The following is a 20,065-nucleotide window of genomic DNA, read 5'->3' on the forward strand; positions in this document are numbered from 1 at the left end:
TGCTATTTAAGTTTATAAAGGATTTCCTTCTTTTTAAAATAAATGGAAGGGGACGGGTGCAGTGGTGTATGCCTGTAATTCCAGCACCCCGCAGGTTGAGATAGGATCGCAGGTTCGAGGGTAGCCTCAGCAACGCAGAGAGCCTCAGCTACTTAGCAAGACCCCGTTTCAAAACATAAATAACTGAAAATAAAAATTAAAGTGGCTGGGTGTAGCCTACAAGTAGAATGACCCTGGGTTCAGTTCCCTGTACTGCAAAATAAGTAAAGAAATTGAAGAGGGTTTGGAAATTCAGTACCATGCTAGTGTTGCCCCGTGGGGTTTCTCTCTGGTCTCCTTGCCTGGCAGTGCCCTCTGGCAGTTGCAGGGCCTTGTAGGAATGGCACAGGCCCCGAGGTGCCACGTGGTGACTGGCTATACCAATGGCAAGCATGTGTCCTGCAGAGGCCCTGTCTTGCCAGGTCCTGACAGCCACGGGACCCAGAGCCCCCACGCACGTCGGCTCTGGCCTCTCAGCCTAGACAGCTGTCACCCATACACCCCTTCATGGGCCCCGTCTTTCCAAAATGCTCTGTCGCACAGATGGGAACGACACAGCCAGAAATGATTTATTCCATCTTTAATGCAACAAGCTTCCGCACGTCTGCCAGGCAGAGAGAGCTCCTATAAAGCAGGATGCCCAGCTGTGCCCAGGCCGCTGTGCTCCAGCGGCAGGGGCCTGCGGGGTTACCGACGGCTGCACTGCACAGGAACATGCCGTTGTTGTTGGAAAACTGACGTTTCCCCATCCATGCTTGGCCCCTCCCCAGCACTCAGGGCCCTCCTGAGGCCAAAGCAGAGAGTGCGACCTGCCCCTTCCCTGGAGAAGGCGGTGACCTCAGCTCTGGTCCCCACGATGCCCAGGGAGCCAGAGCCAGCACTCGCACGTGCGTACCCAGTTCAGCAGCTCGATCTTGCGCGGGTCCGTCTCCTCCTCCACCTCCTCCTTCACCTTCCCTTTCTTCTTGCCTTTGCCTTTCCCCCGCCCCTTGGTGGTGGCCGTCGGCGGCTTCTTGTCCTTCTCGGTGACTTTGGTGTCCACTGGGGGGGCCAGGCTTCCCAGGGGCTGCGGTTCACAGCAAACAGTTGGGAAGAGGCATTGAGGCCCCTCGTCCCTGACCACTCAGCTCTGCACACTCACACACACAAACACCCGCACGCGTGCTCCCTCCTGTGACACATACTCACACTCACACGTGAACAAGCCCACCTGTGCAGTCATATGTGTGCACGCTTGTACAGTTTACCATGCACACAGCAAACACTTGCATCACATACCCACACAGCACACATATGAATACATCCTCTCTCTCTCTCTCTCTCTCTCTCTCTCTCTCTCTCTCTCTCTCTCTCCTCTCCTCTCTCTCTGTCATTGCAGGATTGCCGGCCTGGCTGTCTGATGGAGAAGGCCCCGAGACCACAGACCACTTACTTATGGACATCAATACGTACTTGGCATAACACGACAGCTTTATGTGTTTGCAGTGGCTGACATTCTGATTGGCATGTGTTTTTGCACAAAGGAAAGGGTGCTGAGAGGCACGCTCAAAGGCACTGAAGAGCAGGACCCAGCCACCTAACGTTAGAACGTGATTGTGAAGGGGTCAGAGATGATGGACAGAACCACAGATGCCTGTCTAGATCCAAACATGAACTGGAACTGATCGGTGGGTAAAGAAGCCCCGTCAGGCATCACAGAGCTGCATGTGAGATAGAAAGAGCAGACCTCCAGGGCACCGGGACAGAAGACAACAGAGGTGGCACCGTCCCCTGGGGTGGGAGGATGGAGGGATGCCCTCGTGCAGACAGAGCCCACGTTTGGATGACCTGCTCCTCCGGCTGATGCCCTCTGCTGCCGGACCTCTCTGCCCTCCCGCCGGCCTCTCTGGTGAGTTGTCTGCCTGCAGACACTGGCTCCCTCCCATGCCTTCCACCCCTGCCTCTTCCCCACCCGCCCCTGGCTTTGGTCACTGAGGTCTGTGCTGGCGTCCAGCTGCAGCTCATTTCCCAGGCCTCCTTGAGCTGGGCCCTCAGCATATCTGGCTCCACCGCCTGCTCCCTCCCTGAGCTCCGCTGAGCCTCCGGGCACCCCAGGCTCCCCTTGCCTCTTCCCTGTCTGGTCACTGCTTCTCATGGCAAGGTCCTTCAGCTCTGTTGCCAGCTCCCTTCCCTTCCACACTCCTGCCTCCCTGGGCAGCCTCACCAACCATGCCAACACTCGTCAGCTCTTTGCCAACAACCTCTCTGTCTAGCTTCAGTCCACCTGTCTTTCCAGAGGTTTTGCTGCCCACTCAGTATCCCTACCTGCACATCTCATGCCTCATAAACTCTGTTTTATTTTTTTATTATTCTGGAAATTGAACCCAGGGACATCTACCTCTGAGATATACCCCCAGCCCTTTTTATTTTATACTTTGAAACGGAGTCTTGCTAAAGTGCTGAGGTTGGCTTTTAACCTGAGATCCTCCTGTCTCAGCCTCCCAAGTGCTGGTCTCATAGACTCTTTAAGCTTTTATTAGTCAGCTTTCTGTTGCTGCAACAAAATACCTGAAGCTCTGTGCTGAATAAAGACAAGAGGCTTACTTAGCTTACCGTTTAGAGGATGAAAATCCAAACACCGTGGCGCTGGCTGGTGCCTCACCTGATGCTAAATGACACCCCATGAGAGGCCTCGCGAGGTCAGAGATCACAGGCAAGGCAGGAAGCCGGAGACGGCGGGGCCAGTCTCCTCCATTTATACTAAGCTGCTTTCACAGGAGCTAGCCTGGGTCTGGGGAGAACAGCCCTGATCCGTTCTGAGGGCAGTGCCCCATGGCCCCACTGGACCCCTAGACACTGCCACATCGGGTCAAGCCTCCAGCACGTGGTCTTCTGAGGGACAAACCTCTCCAAACCAAAGCAAAGCTCATCATATTCAAAACCACACGCAGGAGCTCCCCTGTAAGCTAGCCCTCCTCCACCATCCCTTACCTTAGTGAAATGGCAGCAAATGCACTAGTAATACAAGCTGGGAAACTGCAAGTCATTGCTGACATCTTGCTTTCCACCACCCTCCTCCATGGTTAATCCATCCCTACGTGCAGTTAGGTTGCATGATAAATATCACTCAATTCTGCCCAAGTCTTGCCTTCTTCTCTACCTCTGCTTTGGTCCAAGGTGCTATCATCCAGTTGAACGGCTTCGGTAGCCCATTAACAGGTCCCTGCTAGCCAGGCATGGTGGCCCACACCTGTAATCCCAGTACCTGGGAGCCTGAGACAGGGGAATCGCAGATTTGAGGTCAGTCTCAGCAGCTTAGGGAGACCCTGTTTCAGAATTTAAAATGGCTCGGGGTATAGCTTGGTTAAATTTCCTGTACCAAAAACAAAAACAAAAATACATTCACACACAAGCACAAACAAAACAAAAAAAAAAGGAAAAGAAAACAGGACTGAACACCTCTGCCATGGCACCCACTCAGTGCAATTTTTAGAGTAACCCTTAAATATGTGAATATATGTATGTAATACGCCCGTGTGAAGTCCTTAAGTGGGGCGGGGCAGAGATTGCATCAAGAGAAGTGTGTGCACTTGTGCGGTCTTGGTCAACATGAAGCTGTGCATGGAAGAGTCTCTGGGCTGATGCGTCATGCAGACAAGACCCCTGGCACCTTAGCTGAAAAAGTGACACCGTATTTAAAAATTGGCGCTGGGAAAACTGGTGCCCACATGCAAAAGCGTGAAGCTGGAGCTTCAGTCTACCCATGCAAAACCATCAACTGTTAATTCAAGACGAGTAAAAGACCTAAACATAAATGCTAAAGCTACAAAAGTCACTTCGAAGAAAACCAAGGGCAGAAACATCACAATATTAGACTTGACAGTTCAGTCCCCAAAGACACAGGCAATAAAAGGGAAATTAAGCAAACTGGACTTCCTCTTCTCTTCTCGCTGCCCTCAGCCATCCTGGCCCGGCCCGTAAGTTTACTTGAAATGTCCAGTTCTTTCTCACCTCAGCCTGTTCTCACGTGCCTTCCCTCTGCAAGGATGGCGTTCCCCGTCGCTTTCCACCAGCCAGCACCTAGTCACCTGCCATTTCTCAGGGTCTATGGCATGGACTGCATCCAGGCAGAGGAGCTACCCCTGCACCACCTCAGATGTGGGCTGAGCAGTCATTTTCTGGGAAGACTGTCTGTACATTCTTTTGTTATCCTTTTTTTTTTTTTTTGAAACAGGGTCTCACTAGTGAGACTGTGATATCTGTAGTGATGGCTCCTCTTTAATTTTCAATATAATTATTTTGTGTCTTTTCTCTTTTTTTTTTTCTTATTTACAGCTCAGCTACTAGAGGCTTACTAATGTCACTGATCTTTTGAAAGAAGTAGATTTAGATTTTGTCACTTTCTTTGACTGACTTTCTAGTTTTGATGCCGTTGATTTCTACTCTGCTTTTTATTATTTATTTTCTTTGGTTTGCTTTGTATTTAATTTGCTCTTCCAGTTTCCTAAGGTGGAAGCTTGGATTTTTGGCTTTATAACTTTCTTATTTGTTGTAAAAAAAAATGAGATGATTTTGTACAGCAGAATCCCAGGCATGTTTTGAGAGCTATGGTTTTAGAACCTGACATGAATCCTCTAAATCCCCACCCAGTGTCTAAGAGCAGAGCCTACTATGAACAACAATTCACTGTGAACCCAGTCTACAGAATGGACCAAAGAAGCTGCTTCGATTGAAGGAATAGGAGGGGACCTGGAGCTGCTTTTCATACTTGGTCACTGTGTGCACACACATGCGCACCCCCATGACACCCACAGCCACAAACACACAAAACATCCTGTCTCCCACAGCTCACACATCCCTCACACACACTGCACGCACACACATTATCTCTCACATATTACACATAATTTGAAAAATCAATGCCCTGAATAGAAACATTGGTTTTAATTTTAATCAACTATTTTTTCCTTCCATCCTTTCTTCTTCCTTCCTTCTCTTCCTTCTTTCCTTCCTCCATTCCTTCCTTCCTTTCTTTTGTTCTTTTCCCTTTTCCTTCTTTTCTCATTTCCCTTTTTCCTTCCTTTCTCTTTTTCTTTCTCTCCTTCCTTCTCTTCCTTCCTTTTTTCTCTTTTCCTTCTTTTCTCTTTTCTCTTTTTCCTCCTTTCTCTTTCTTTCTCTCCTTCCTTCCTTCCTTTTTCTTTCTTCTTTCTTTCTTCCCTTTCTTTCCTTTTCCCTCCCTCCTTCCTTTCCTGCCTTCCTGTTTAAAGGACAAAGGCCACTTTTACCAGCAAGGATAAAGGGTTAGGTGGCTGATTTCTCCTGGAAGGTTGGTCTCAGTCTGGTGCTCACAGCACTTGCTCCTTCCAGTTCTCTGCAGTTAAACAATGCAACTTCTAGTAACCCAAATAGATCCCCACGCCCATGGGATCACCAGGAACCCAGATGACTTTCCAGGATCATGTCACGAGGGGGAATACACTAACTCATTACATGTACAAAGTCACAGTAAATGATACAAATCGAAAAACACTTAGGTTCACCGGCCAGTGGGGTCCAAAGACAAAGATCTGGCTTCGTGCTATGTCCACACGGTTCCAGGCCAGCGCCAAGCTCAGCTGATCCGGAGCCGAAGCGTTGGTGCCTGGAAAGGTGACAAGTGACAGCGATTTTCACTCTGAGCTGGGACCCCTGGGTTTGGCAGGTGCCGGGCAGCTAGCAGATGCTTCCTCTGGCTCACTTAGTGCTGACCTGGAACTTAGCATGGCTGTTTTTCTCTTGCCCCATAGATTAGCCTGAATCAGCTTTCTCTTGCTCCTGAATCGGCTAAGAGTTTCCTTATTCTCCAAGAGCTTCCTGGGAGGAAGATGGCAGCAACTTCTTCCCATGCCAGCTCTGCACAGTCTCCTTGGGAGGGACAGAGGAGCGACCAGGCATTCAAGGCATTGTTCACAAAAGGGCAGGAGCCCTGGGACTCTCCAAATATTTGCCAGGCCAGGCCAGCGGAGATGCCCCTCCCAAGCACTCTAGCCCCCGTTGCACGGAGACCCGTGTGGCACTGCCAGGCAGCCAGCCCATGGTGACCCTCTTCTCCTCTCCTCCCTGCCCGTGCATGGCCTCGACCCAGCTGGGAGGCAGGAAGAAATGTGCCTCCCAGCGCAGACCCCACCTCTGCCAAACGCCTGGTTGAAGCCTGTCATTAGAGGTGGGATGGAGAAATTAGAGCCCTGTGGAATGCAGTGATTGCGAATGCAAACCCATTTCGTGTTTACACTCTGGGAAGATGCCCTCAGTGTACCCGTTATAAATGGAAACGTTATAAATGAATTCAACCCGGCGTGGTCCATGGGTACCCACAGACCCCTGCCCTGCAGAAACCCACTTGAAACCTTGTTATTCTAGTGTGGCTTTCTGCTGAGATCACCCCTGGCAGCCTGGCTGGCTTAGGGTTCTATCACCAACAGAAAGTTTCCAGTAAAAGAAGAGGGGGAAGGGTTTTCATAAGCAAAGCCCCAGGCCAGCCCAGCATTGAAAGGGCAGGTGTTTTAGTCAACCATTCTGGCGCTTTGACCAAGATACCTGACAAGTACAACTTAGAGCCGGAAAGGTTTATTTGGGTTCATGGTTTCAGAGGTTCAGTCCATAGTTGTCAGAAACGCTCTCACTTCATGGTGGCAGGAAGGAGGGAAAGAGAGAGAGAGAGAGAGAGAGAGAGAGAGAGAGAGAGAGAGAAGAAGAGAAGAGAAGAGAGGAGAGAAGAAGGAGAAGAAGACGAAGACGACGGCAGGAAGCAGCCTGGGACAGATACAGCCCCCAAGGCCACGCTGTGTGACCTACCTCCTGGACCTCCACTGTCTAAATTACCACCCAGTAATTTCATGTAAGCAACCACTCCTTCAGTAGACTTATCCACTGCTGAGATTAGAATCCTGCTTCAATGAGTTTACCTCTGAACATTTTTGCATTGTCAATAATGAGTTTTTTAAAAAACGTGCTACAATAGTTTAACTTAAAAGATCTGTATGGGCCGGGCGTGGTGGTGCACACTTGTAATCCCAGCATTTGGGAAGCGGAGACTGGAGGATTGAGGTTCGTGGCCAATCTCAGCTACTTAGTGAGGCCCTTCGCAACTCAGTGAGACAAACCTTGTTTCAAAAAAAATTTTTAAAAAGACTAAAAAATAGGGCTAGGGGTATAGCTTGGAGGTACAATGTCCCTGGGTTCCCTTGTACCGCAAAAAAAAAAAAAAAAAAAAAAAAAAAGATATGGTATGACCCGGGCGTGGTGGTACACACTTGTTATCCCAGTCCTTGGGAGGCTGAGATAGGAGATCTTAGGTTCAAAATCCAGCATTAGCAACTTAACAAGGTTCTCAGCAACCCGGTGAAACCCTGTTTCCTAATAAATAAAATCGGGCTGAGGGTATAGCTTGGAAGTAGGAATGCCTCTGGGTTCAATCCCTAGTACCTAAATAAATAAATAATAAACAAATCCAGTTTTTAAAGCAGCATATAGAGCCCGGCATTATTTCACCCCTTTAATATCGTCTTGGAGTTTACAGCTTACTTGTGCTCCATCGATGAGGCAGTCTGTACTCTTAAGTTTCAAAAAGATTTCTGTTGAGGATTCCTCTATTCCTGTAACTCATTTTTTAATCTCTTGTATTTATTTTTCCTACTTATCAGCATACTAGCAATCTTGTGTCTTAGAATAAGAGAATAAAGCTGGGTGCCATGGCGCTTACTTGCAGTCCCAGCACTTGGGAGGTTCACAGGTTGGAGGTCAGCCTCAGCAACTTAGATGCTGTTTCAAAAAGTAACAAACTAAATAAAAAGGGCTGGGGGTGTAGCTCAAAGGCAGAATGTCCCTGGGTTTAATACTCAATGCCCCCCGACAAAAGATCCTGACTTAGAATTGTAATGATAAAGATGTCAGCTCAACCTTTTATAAAATTTATGTTTTTCACTTAAAAATTATAGGCCAATATTATGGTTTGCACCTCTAACCCCAGCTTCTTGGGAGGCTGAGGCAGGATTACTTGAGTACAGAAGTTCAAGGTCAGCCTGGGCAACACAGGGAGACCCCCATCTCGGAAAACAACAAAAAGACTTAGAAAGTGTAGCCACAAAACTCTTGCTTTCGCCCTCATTATGTGAGAACAAAGGCCTTACTTTCTGTCTCTCTTTTCCCCTGCCTCCATGCCCTAAGATCGGCCTCACATGAACCGAACTCCAAAATCCCCAAGGAAAACCGTGAGCAAATGAACCTTCCTCTAAGTTACCTGGTCAGGTGGGACTACAGCAGAGGGAATGCTGACCAAGACAGACCTTACGGGGAAATGCAGATGTGCGCTCCCTTCTAGATCCTGTGTACGTCACCAGCGTGCTCTATGGTGTCTCCAGGAGCAGAGCCTTTTGTTATAGTAACACGATGTGACACCCATTATTCCAAATTGAAAGAATAAGGAATTTGATCTGGGCGTGATGGGGCACATCTGCAATCCCAACACTTGGGAAGCTGAAACAGGAGGATAGCAGGTTTGAGGCCAGCCTCAGCAAATTTAGAAAGGCCCTTAGTAACTTAGTGAGGTCCTGTTTCAAAATTAAAAAAAAAAAATTAAGCAGGGATGTGGGTCAATCTCTAGTACTAAAAATGAATAGAAAAGTAAGTTTGATCCTTCTGGGGTAGATATGATGAAGTCTATAAGAGCCAAGAATGATTACAAATTTCCAGACTCAAAAAAGACCCTAAAACATGCTACAAATCTTTTTTTTTTTTTTTTTTTTTTTTTTTTTTTTTTGGTACTGGGGTTCCTGGAAGCCCTTCTACCTCCGGGATACATTCCCAGACACCTATTTTATACTTTTTTATTTGGAAACAGGGTCTCTTAAGCCAGCATGGCTGGCTTCCAACCTGCCTGACCCTCCTGTCTCCGCCTCCCAAGTGCGGGGATTACAAGCGTGCGCCACCATGCCCGGCTAACATGCTACAAATTTTAATTTCTAAACAAGTAAATACCAGTCTCCATAATCCACTGAAACAAAAAGCTTCTGGAAACTTTATTCTTATTAAAGAGGAAGCCCCTATTGACAGTCCCAATGGGCCACACCCAGGACCTGGCCACTTCCTGCTGTGGCCCCACAATGAGCCGCTCTGGGGCGTCTTAGGCTCCGGGTATCTAAGGCCCTACTGTGGCTGAGTTTAGTCCACAAGTTTAGGCTTGGTGACTTTGGACTTGGGGTGTGTGTGTGTGTGTGTGGCAGTTTGGGTTTGTTATTTTGTTGTACATTTACTTGCTGGTTTAGTTTGTTGTTTGTTTTAGCTGCTGTGATGGCTTTGGACGGGCAGTGGCAGGAGAGAGTAGGGAGGCTGGGCCGGGCCTCTTGGCCAGCACTCCCTGGGCCTGCAGGGGCCATTATCAGATCCTGTGGGCCATTGGACAGGGCACCTTTGCCCGGTCAAACTGGCCATAGCCTCCCTGGGACTGAGACTCCCTGGGGCTGAGGTGGCCTTAAAGGCAGTGCCTAAGGACAGGTATACACTCCACCTCATTCTATGTGAAATGGATAAATTGTGGACATGGAGCACCGAATGTGGTCCAGCTGTTTCAATTGTAGACGTCGCCGACTACATCTATCTGTGATGGATCGCGTGTGTGGAGGGCACTGGCTCCCTGACATAATGGAGGAGGCGGCCCAGTGACTATTCAAGCAAATCCTGTGGGTGATTCGAATGGGGTCCAGCTGTTTGAGGTTGTAGACACTGCTGACTACGTCTACCTGGAGCATGTGTGCCGCAGGCACTGGCTCCCTGATGTACAGAGGAGGAGGCCTGGTGACTGTTCAAGACCCCATGTGCAGGGTGCTACTGCCACAGGAGGATGCCATGCACAGGGACCTGAAGCCTGATAACATCCTGCTGGACGAGAAAGGCAATGTCAAAGTCATGACTTCAGTGCTGAGCTGCCAGGTTATGGGGGTGAGGGGGAGGGCGGGAGATAAAGGTGTCCCATGGCACTCTCTGGTTCTGTGTCCTGAGTTGTACCACCTGCAATGATCCACCCTGGACCCAGCCAAGTAGCAGACCACTAAGACAGACAATACTCACTCCCTCTACCCGGCCATCGGCCAGCCCAGTGTGGACTTAGCTGCTGTAGGGACATGCAAACTGCCTGGGGCTTCTCCACGGGTGCAGTCCCAAGGCCATCTGGAGCCTTCTGGACATGAGCGGGACCCAAAGTCCTGCCTGAGAGCTACCTCAGAGACTTTTTCCTGGGAGATTTCCCCCTCATCTGAGATGGTTCTTAATACATTTCTGTTTCTTGCAAATCTAATAAAATCGATGATCCTGCTTGGCTTCCCACTCTGACTGTGCTGTCCAGCAGATAGCAGTAGAAGCTGAAGCTTGCTAAGGATCTCTGAGCAGAGCCCCAGCGAATCTGTGAGCTCAGAGAAATGCCATGTGTGGGGAGGGCTTGTCGGGGCAGATGTCATCCCAAGCAGCAGCTGAGAGGAGCGTCCCATCTGGATTTAAACACAAGTCTCCAAAGAAACTATATCTGACAAAAAATCTACCAGGAAGCAGAAACTGGCTGTTTCTCTGATGACTCACTCCATCTCCAGACCCAATCTGAAGTCTGGTGCCCGGCATCCTCCAACGTGCTCCAAACCCAGTACATTCATTCAAATTATTAATCCTGAGCCCTGTGGTGGCGCACGCTTGTAATCCCAGCATTTGGGAGGCTGAGACAGGAGGATCGCGGTTTGTGACCAGCCTCAGCTACTTAGGCCCTTTGCAACTCAGTGAGACCCTGCTTCAAAATAAAGAATAAAAAATAGGGCTGGGGGTATAGCTTGGAGGTAGAATGCCCCTGGTACATCCCCAGTACCACAAAAAAAGTAAATAAAAGTAAAACATAAAAATATTAATCCTGAAATTATTAGCTCAAATTATCAATCCTTCAGCAGATTTATCCACCGCTGTGAGTAGAGCCCTGATTCTGTTTTACCTCTGGACACTTTAGCATTGCCAATAACGAGCTTTTCCAGGGCCTGTCCTGTATCCACACCCTAACAACAGGAGTCAGCAAATTCATTCCCACTAGATGAGATTAGAGCCCTGGTTCAGTTATTTGACCTCTGGACACTTGCATTGCCAACACACAAGCCTTTCCAGGGCCGTATTCACACCCTAGCAAAGGGTCTCCCATTCCCACAGCTCACCTTTCAGCAGGGCAGTTAAAATCGCCATCTCCACGTCTTGCTGACCCTCAGACCCCATCCTAAACACGGTGATCTGAAAAGAGCGAATGGTGGCGAGATGAGGGTACAGAGAGGTGGAGTTGGAACAGGGAGGGGAGTTGAGGTGTTTTGTTTGTTTTAAGAAGCAACCACAGAGACAGATGCTTAACACAATGATTTTGAGAACTAACCCACGTGCCTTTGACTTCCAGGAGTTACAGCGTTGTTCTTGCTGACTAGAAATCCTTGCCTGAATTCTGGTTTTATCATCTACCTGATCTGCTCTAGGACACTCAGGATCTACCCTCCAACATCCACACAGCCACCAGGATGGTGAAAGTGTGTCAGTCAGTCACAGGACACATTCATAGGGAGTTGTAAACTTAGAATTTTGAAGACGTCCCATGATGGGCACAGGAGAGCCAATTCCTTACAAACAGTTAAGGAAATGAGAAGGGGAAATAATTTCTCCATTTGGAAGGTGAAATGATTCTGACTTTGTGAGCAGATCTGAAAAGGTGGCTCGAGCCTCTCTCCTTCAAGTTGTGTGTATGTTCGTGAGTGCGTGTGTGTGTGTGTGTGTGTGTGTGTGTGTGTGTGAGATACTGAGGATTGCATCCAGAGGCATTCTATCTCCAGCTACACCCCCAGCCATTTCCTCCTCTTTATATTTGAAACAGAACCTCACTAGGTTGCAAAGAGTCTCGCTATGTTGCTGAGGCTGTCCTTGAACCTGCAATCCTCCCGTCTCAGGCTCCCAAGTATTAGAATTACAGGTGTGCACCAGCACGCCTGGCTCCAAGTCTTTAACTCTTTTCCTACTTTGAGCATCTGAAGTGGGTGATGTGGTGCTGTCACCTCATTTGCTAACGTCCTAAAGCAGCTGGGTCCCTCCCCTGAGTGGGCTTATTCTGTTTCCAGCAGGTGGACATAACCGTCAACTTGGTGTGGGTTTGGAAAGTGTCCCTTGGAAGAGGCTAAAATCGGAATGAGTCCCTCAGGCACACATGGGCAGAATTAGGAAAGGAAATCTAATTCTCTGTGTGGAGCACACTTGGAAGCGAGTCCAAGACACTCACGAGCTCCTTCTTCTTCATGCACTCCATTATAATTGTGAACAGTTGTTTCGATTGCGTCTTGCCGTAATTAAATGTTTTCTGAATGGTAACGAGAAGCTGATCCCTGAGGGACTCGTTTATTACCCTGTTCAAAGGAAATGTGAACGAGAAGAAAACAGCGAGTCAGACTCGTTCCTGAGTAAATCAGACATCTTCATCCACCCAGTATTTTGGATCTGAAGCTTAGCTATGGGCGGGAACCCTAGCAGAGGAGACAAACAGGCGATGTGACTGAAGACTGCCTTTACACTCGTCCTCTAAGCCAGCCGCGTTGCGAACCTTCTAAGGATGAAGTGAGAACTCTACCCAAGAAGGGATCCCATGAGACACGACATCCTCCTGACTGCTCCCTGGCACGCTGACCTCTGCAGGGGGAGATCTAGCAAGTCTTCTTTAAACGCTGCTGGGACATCTCAGCAGATCTCTCTTCTTGGTCTAATGAGGAGGCTTGGGTAACCCACCCTTCACCACACAACGAGGCTCAGAAACCCTACCCTCCTTCTTCACAGTACTTGTGTGCAAAGGACAAAATGTCCGAGGTTCTTCCGCTGCCGTCGCACACCACCACGGGGACCGGAGGGTCTTCTCGGAGGTATTCCAAGACGACAGAGGCCACGTTAGGGCCTCCTTCCACCAAGACGCTCACGACGGGCACACCCTGCCCGAGCCCTGCAACACAAACCACGCCCACTGTTGGGACCAAGGAACCCCAGCTTTGAGGCCTTGCTGCCATTGCTGAAATGTGGGGATGGTGCACGCCTTACGACTTGATGGAGGCTTTGGGTGGCATGAATGTTTACCAAGATTGGGAAGGAATTCGGGCACACGATTGCTTTCATTCTTGCATCCAAAACTTATATTATGGCCTCACTGGAAAACCCAGAACCTCAAAGACCTTGAACTCCCTGACTCCCATGTGGTTGGACTCCGTACGTAACTCACCTGGCGCACCAGCTACCTCAAGGTGAGCTGGGGAAGGCGTGTTGGAAGATGCTCCTTGCTTAAAAAAAAAAAAAAAAAAAAAAAGCCTCCCTCGCTTCCCTACCCTGGAGTCTGAAATGTCCGCCTTGGATGGCTTTCCCTTAAAGAAGAAAAGGGGCCCTGGACCAGCCACAGGTGGGCTCTCTTCAATTCTATCCTCTCCCCTATTACCTTAAGACACCAGGCCAATTTCCAAACCACCATTCATAAAAGGTGAGTAATCATGAAACCTCCCTTTTCTCTCGAAGGAGCAGTAGGTCTAAAATATAAGAAAACATTTGTCTACCAAAATATGTTGTAAACTGTGTGGCACGGGACCGTGGTGTGCTGTTACCGTATCCGCCTTCAGTCCCTGGAATAAATCAGCACAGGTTGAGCGCCCCTAATTTGAAAATATGAAACCTGTAATGGAGAGCATTTCAGAATTTTGGATTAAGATGCTCAACCAGAAAAGTCTATGCAAATACTGGAAACCCGGAAAACTCTGAAATCTGATATACTCTGGGTTCCAAGCATTTTAGGTAAGGGAAACTCACCCTGTATATGGTCTATGAGGGAAACACAGGACCACTATTAGCCCACTGGGTGAGGACATACTTACAGAGCCTTCCCTCTGCTTTTATCAGATATTAGGACTCGCTGAGTACATGGCAGGTGCAGGCTACCTAGCTTTTGGTGCTAGAGCCAGCAGGGTGGGCTCTGCGGAACAGGAGATGGCTGGAGGATTCTAGGAAGCTGGGATTCTAGAGCAAGGAAACTAGGGACCGAGTTTGCCTACCTCACAATTTTACTCCTGGCCAGGACTGAATCTACAGTCATCCCTTGATATCAACTAGTGATGAGTTCTAGGACCTGTCCCCCTGCAGATAACAAAATCTGAGGATACACAAGTATCCTATGTAAATAGTAAAATAGTGTAATATGTTCACAGAACCTATACACATCCTCCTGCGTTCTTTAAAACGTCTCTGTATGACTCAAAATACCTAATACAGTGTAAATTGTGTGTAAACAGTTGTAACCCATATTGTTTAGGGAATGGCAACAAGAAAAGATAGTCTGTGCATGTTCAGTAAAGACGTCATTTTCCCCTCGAATATTTTCCTATCAGCAGTTGGTTAAATCCTCGGAGGCAGAACCCAGAGACATGGAGAGCCGGCTACATTCCAAGCGTGTGTCGCCTGGCGTCAGTTAGCTGCAGCAGGGATTAGTCGATTGACATTAACAATCAAATTAGGAAGTTCACACAGTACACAGCTGTCAGGAGTTCACGTAAAATGTGCTAGCACAGGTTACGAGAAGATACAAGTGTTTCGCGTGGATGAATTCAGTTTCTGGTTCACTTCCACAATGTATCTTGCCAACCAGGGATACCTAAGTATGTTGAATGACTTTGCTGTCTCCTACAGGAGTGAGTATAGTTAAATTCATTTCAGCAAATAAGCGTTGAAGGTCAGTTTTGTGTCAAGCCCTAAATAAGAGATGCTGGAAGCTGGACCAAGATGGCCTAGACTCTGCCTTTGAGATTTCCAACCCAAGGGAGGTTGGGATTGTAGAACTTCAAGAATGTGGTGGTCAAGTCACCTTCTTCTCTAGAAACAGAGCAAAACTGGCTCTTGTTGGCCCAGGCTGGACTCCCCGGAGCTCGTGCGGTGGGAGGTGACAACTGAGCGCCCCTTTGCTGTCCCCGCCCCACTCAGAGCCCTAGGCAAAGGATGACAAAGGGAAGCCCACAAGTCACACGGCCAAGACAGGGGGAGACGTGAGAGGCAAACAAGTCAAAGACGCGGAGAACGCCGCCGCCAGCCTGCGGCCCACGTGCCCAGCAAGACCGGACTCCTGGAACTCCACATCTTTTTGCATCGGCCATCACCATTCTCACCAGCGGAGCAGCACTGCCGCCCCTTATGCGCTACCGAGACTGTTTCCCAGGCTTAGACTGTCTTGCGTAAAAAATCTCAGTAGTAATGGTAAAACCAAATATTTTCGTTGAGATCTTCTAATAGTTGTTTAACAGTGAGAATTGTTGGGATATGGGCACGTGCCCAAAAATGATACCAGTTTTGTTCATTCTGACCAGTGCTCATGGTTTCCTCTGGGTGAAGCTCATCGCTCTCTCTCCAGTTCTGCCACAGCTATCCCTCGATGGTGGCTGAGCCACCGGACACCTGGACGATGCCCCATCAGGACCAGGGGCTGCTGTGGCCCCTCCAAAGACTTCCCCAGTTTAGTCTCAGTGAAAGACCCAAAGCTAGACGCTAGGCGTGGTGGGCACGCTTGTAATCCCCGCGCTTGGGAGGCGGAGACAGGAGGATCACGCAGGTTCGAAGCCAGCTGTGCTGGCTTAATAGACCCTGTTTCCAAATAAAAAAGTGTAAAATAGGCCTGTGAGTGTAGACCGGAGGTAGAAGGGTTTCCAGGAACCCCAGTACCACCAAAAAAAAAAAAAAAGAAAAGAAAAAAAGAAAGACCTAAAGCTACAGAGAAACTTGGCCATCATAGAACACATATCAGTTGATAGAAGGAACCATACTAAGTCATTGAATGAGAATTTTTTCCTGTTAAAGCATGTTTAAAATTCTTGGGAGGCTGAGACAGGAGGATCTCAGGTTTACAGCCAGATTCGGCAATTTAGTGAGGCTCTCTGCAACTTAGTGAGACCCTGTTTCCAAAATAAAAAAATAAAATAGGGCTGGAGATATATAGACCAGAGGTAGAAGGCCCCTGGGTTCCATCCCAAGTATTATAATAATGATGATGATAATAATAATAATAATAATAACAACAACAACAGGCCATCTTGGGCAACTTAGCAAGATCTTGTCTCAAATTAAAAAAAAAAAAGCCTGGGAGTTTCGCTCAGTGGTAGAACGCCCCTGGGTTCCATCTCCGGCAGTGCCACTGAAGGAATAAGTGAAGTAATTACAGGCACCAAGAACCAAGGGGCACCGGATGGGTGTTGTCATCACCATGGCAACCCCAGCTAGGTTGTTTCTTGTACCAACCTGTGAACTCACACCAGTGAGCATCAGTGAACACGCTTGGGCAGGAGGCTCAGGCATAAGGGCTAGCTAGGTAAGTCGTTCTCCTCCGAACTATTAAGAATCGCGGTCAAAGCTCTCCACACCCGTGGGCGATCCCCCCGCCCCGCCCGGTTTTGGTGGCCGTGGCGTGGGCCCAGCGAGGGCCCGGGCTCCCCAGAACTCACGCGTGTTGATCTTCTGCAGGGAGATGTGTTTCTCCAGCTGCCGGCGCAGCCTCACCTCGGCACCATACTTGCCCGCGGTGCCGTTGTCGGCCAGGATGAAGTGAGTGTGGGAATTGTTGAGCACGGAGAGCTTGCTCAGGGGGTTGGACATGGTCTGGTACACCCTGGTCACCTGGCAACGCACAGCCCAGGTCAGGGTCTGCAGCACGTGGACCGCAAGACCGACCAGCCCGGGCGGCAAGTGAGAGCCTGTGTCTGATGCCTACACTTCAGTCTCGTCCCTCTGTCCTGCCTATTGAAGGCCCCCAGAGTGCTATTCTAAGAGAGAAAAGATAATTATTATAATTTAATACTTTTATTAGTGCATTGTCTTTCTGTATCACAGAGAGATTCAAAGTGGTCCAAATGTCCGTGCGCACCGCCCTTGGTGGGTTCCCCTGCGTCCCATCCTGCTCCCCTTCCTCCTGTACACGTTGGTGAGGCGGTAGTGAGACCTTTGTACATGGACATAGCATTATTCCAACTGTTTCCTTCCTCAGCCTTGCTGTTTCTCCTCCTCGTCTCCCTCCCCCAGCCCCTTCCACCTGTTTCCCTGGTCCCTTTTCTCCTCCTCGTCTCCCTCCCCCAGCCCCTTCCACCTGTTTCCCTGGTCCCTTTTCTCCTCCTCGTCTCCCTCCCCCAGCCCCTTCCACCTGTTTCCCTGGTCCCTTTTCTCATTTATCCGAAGTCGCTTTTGTTTCCTCTTTTCCCTCTGGCTCCCACATAGGAGAAAAAATATACGACGACTCTTGACTTTGTGAGGCTGGCCGATCTCAGCATAATATTCTCTGCACTCATTCATTCATTTTGCCTACAAATTACAGTTTTGCTCTTCTTTGTGGCTGAGTAAAATCCCACCATGTGTATCTACCACATTTTCTTTATGCTTTAATCTGTTGACCGACACCCAGGTTGGTTATATAATTTCGCTCCCGTGAATTGTGCTGCAATAAACATGGATATCACTAGCATACCTCCATTGCTTTTATAATGACAACCACAAGTTGGGCACCTGGATATTTACCGCAGAGAAATTAAAACCTAGTGCCAGAAGGTCCGATACACAAATATGATGGCGGCCTCATTCACGACGGACCAACCGTAAACAATCCAGGTGTCCTTCAACAGGTCAACGGTCCAACCACCTGTGACATGTCCACGTGAGGGAACGCCATTCAGCAATAAAAAGGAACCACGGCTGCACTGACAATCTGGACGAATGTCCAGGGAGTTATCCAGAGTGCAGAAGGCCATTCCCCAAAGGCCACATCTACCTTGTAGGGCCCATTTACATAACATTCTCGAGACGGTAAAATTACGGAGATGTGTGGCACGCGGTGGTTGGCAGGGATAGGGAGGGAGTGGCGATGGGAGGGGATTTGGTGCAGATATCAGAGGGGCAGGAGGGATCCTTGTGTTGATGGCAATGTTCTGTACCCAGAGTGTCTCCGTGCCGATGCCCAGGTTGTGGTATGTTACGATTGCTTCCCAAGATGCTGCCACTGCGTAATGGGTGAAGGGTGCATCAAAGTTTTCTTACTTTTTTAGTTCTTACAACCCCATGAGAATCTATAGTGCTCTCGAAATACAGAATTCAATGTTTGCAAACTGTCGGTGACTTCAGAGAAGACACTTACGTCCTTTCCCACCAGGTCTTCCTTATTCTCCACCATGCCCCACGGAGCGATCCCTATAGCACAGACCCGGCCTCTGGACTTGGAGGAGTGGTCCTTCAGGGCGTCCCCCACGTGACTGATGACACCTGCGAGCAGCCACAGACCCAGCTTAGCTCCTCTCCCTCCCATCACAGCACCGCTCACGGGCTTCAGGGACATGTGCCGAGCCCCGCAGTCCCTATGAAACAGGGACGAAACATCCACCTGTCCATCATGTAAAGAAAACGGATGGAGAGTCGGGGCTCATAATAGCCAGTTACCCTGCTTTAGCTCCTAGAAAAGGGAAAGGAAGAACAGGAACCAAAGGAATAGGGTAGGGACTTCCTTTACAAGTTCCGAAGGCCAGTCCTTGGCTACATCCCGCTAAATAAGGAGCAGACTAGCCATGTCCTTTGCCTCTGGACACCTCTGTTCAGATCCCATAAAATGGGGAAGGGTCGTTAACAAGCTCATTGAAGATGAGGCTTGTCCAGGGCTCATGAGGTACAAAGAATGTGCCTAGCAGGTAACCCAGAGGCTTTGACTGTTGTCACTAGTATATTTCTGTGGTTCGGATGATGAGTCCTCTGAGGACCCAGTATTAATGGCTTGGCTCAGCCTGGGAGGCCGTGGAGACATTAAGAGGTGGGGCCTAGTGCATGGTCTTTGGGCCATGGGATATACACTCTTAATGGGACTGCAGGATTCTAGGTTCTTCCTCTCTCTCTCTCTCTCTCTCTCTCTCTCTCTCTCTCTCTCTCTCCAAGCCATGGCATTTTGTTCTGCCACAGACTCCTGCCATGGACTCCTCTGCCAAAGGCTTCAAGCAATGGGACCAACTAATCACGGATTGAAACATCTGTAATTGTGAGCCAGAATCTCAACCTCCCCCAGCCCTCTCATTGGTACTGGAGATTGAGCCCAAGGATGGTCTCCCTCCAAGCTACACTCTGAGCCGTTTTCTTTTCTCTTTTGAAACAGGGTCTTGCCGAGTTGTTGAGGGTCTCACTAAGTTGCAGAGGCTAGCCTCAAACCAGCAATCCTCCTGTCTCAGCCTCCCAAGTACTGGGATTACAGGCATATACTACTATGCCCAGTACTTTTTCTCTTTATTAGTTGATTGTCTCAGGTATTTGTTAAAGTGCTAGAAAGCTGACTAATACAATGATTACATTTGCTGTTTAGACAAAATGGGCCATACCAGAATAAAACAAGCCTGTTGAATAACGACTTTCCTTTTGTCGCAGTTAGCATCCATGTGCAATACATATTTTTTTTTCTGACCAGGATCATCAGGAAGTTCTTCAGGGACCACGGTGAGTTCTGGGTGTGTACATTTACAGCAAGGAAAGGGTCTGCTCTTACCAGTGCTGACGCCCCCCGTGAAGATCCAGGCCCCCGTGGTCATGGCGGCCTTGATCAGACCTTTCCCAAACACCTGCTTCAGCTTGGGCTGCATCTCAAAGTTCTGCAGACCTCCGTGCACTGAGATTAAGAGCTTGGGGAGCTCCAGCTGCCAGTCTTTCACCATGAGATGAAGCAGGGAATCCGGCTTGGTGTCGTAGGCTACGCGGATATACTGCAAAAGAGAGTGTCAAGTTCAGCGCCTATTCCGGGTTCTGCTTCTATCAGAGGGGAGCATCCATGTCTATGGAAGACCTGTCGTATGTGTGTGTGTGTGTGTGTGTGTGTGTGTGTGTGTATGTGTGTGTGTGTATGTGTGTGTGTGTGCGCGCGCATGCGCACGCGCCTGAGTCTATAGTCCAGTGATTAAAGGGAACTTTGTCAGAGTTTGCAAATGAAAGTACA

General features: G+C 48.9%; 1 protein-coding gene across 1 annotated transcript in view; it reads right to left on the reverse strand.

Moving 5' to 3' along the window:
- TRPM1 (transient receptor potential cation channel subfamily M member 1) overlaps positions 1 to 20,065 on the reverse strand; it is a gene marked incomplete at both ends in the record, with an annotated part of 131,553 nt that overhangs the window by 44,182 nt on the left and 67,306 nt on the right. The window contains 8 exons of the mRNA XM_080691709.1: positions 935 to 1,105; positions 5,559 to 5,659; positions 11,238 to 11,310; positions 12,335 to 12,458; positions 12,868 to 13,042; positions 16,563 to 16,734; positions 18,239 to 18,363; positions 19,622 to 19,835. Of these exons, the coding sequence (XP_080547835.1) occupies positions 935 to 1,105; positions 5,559 to 5,659; positions 11,238 to 11,310; positions 12,335 to 12,458; positions 12,868 to 13,042; positions 16,563 to 16,734; positions 18,239 to 18,363; positions 19,622 to 19,835 (1,155 nt within the window). The remainder of the gene's footprint in view (positions 1 to 934; positions 1,106 to 5,558; positions 5,660 to 11,237; positions 11,311 to 12,334; positions 12,459 to 12,867; positions 13,043 to 16,562; positions 16,735 to 18,238; positions 18,364 to 19,621; positions 19,836 to 20,065) is intronic.

Source organism: Muscardinus avellanarius (genome assembly GCF_963383645.1).
Source record: "Muscardinus avellanarius genome assembly, chromosome: 3".
In the NCBI taxonomy this organism is placed as follows: domain Eukaryota; kingdom Metazoa; phylum Chordata; class Mammalia; order Rodentia; family Gliridae; genus Muscardinus; species Muscardinus avellanarius.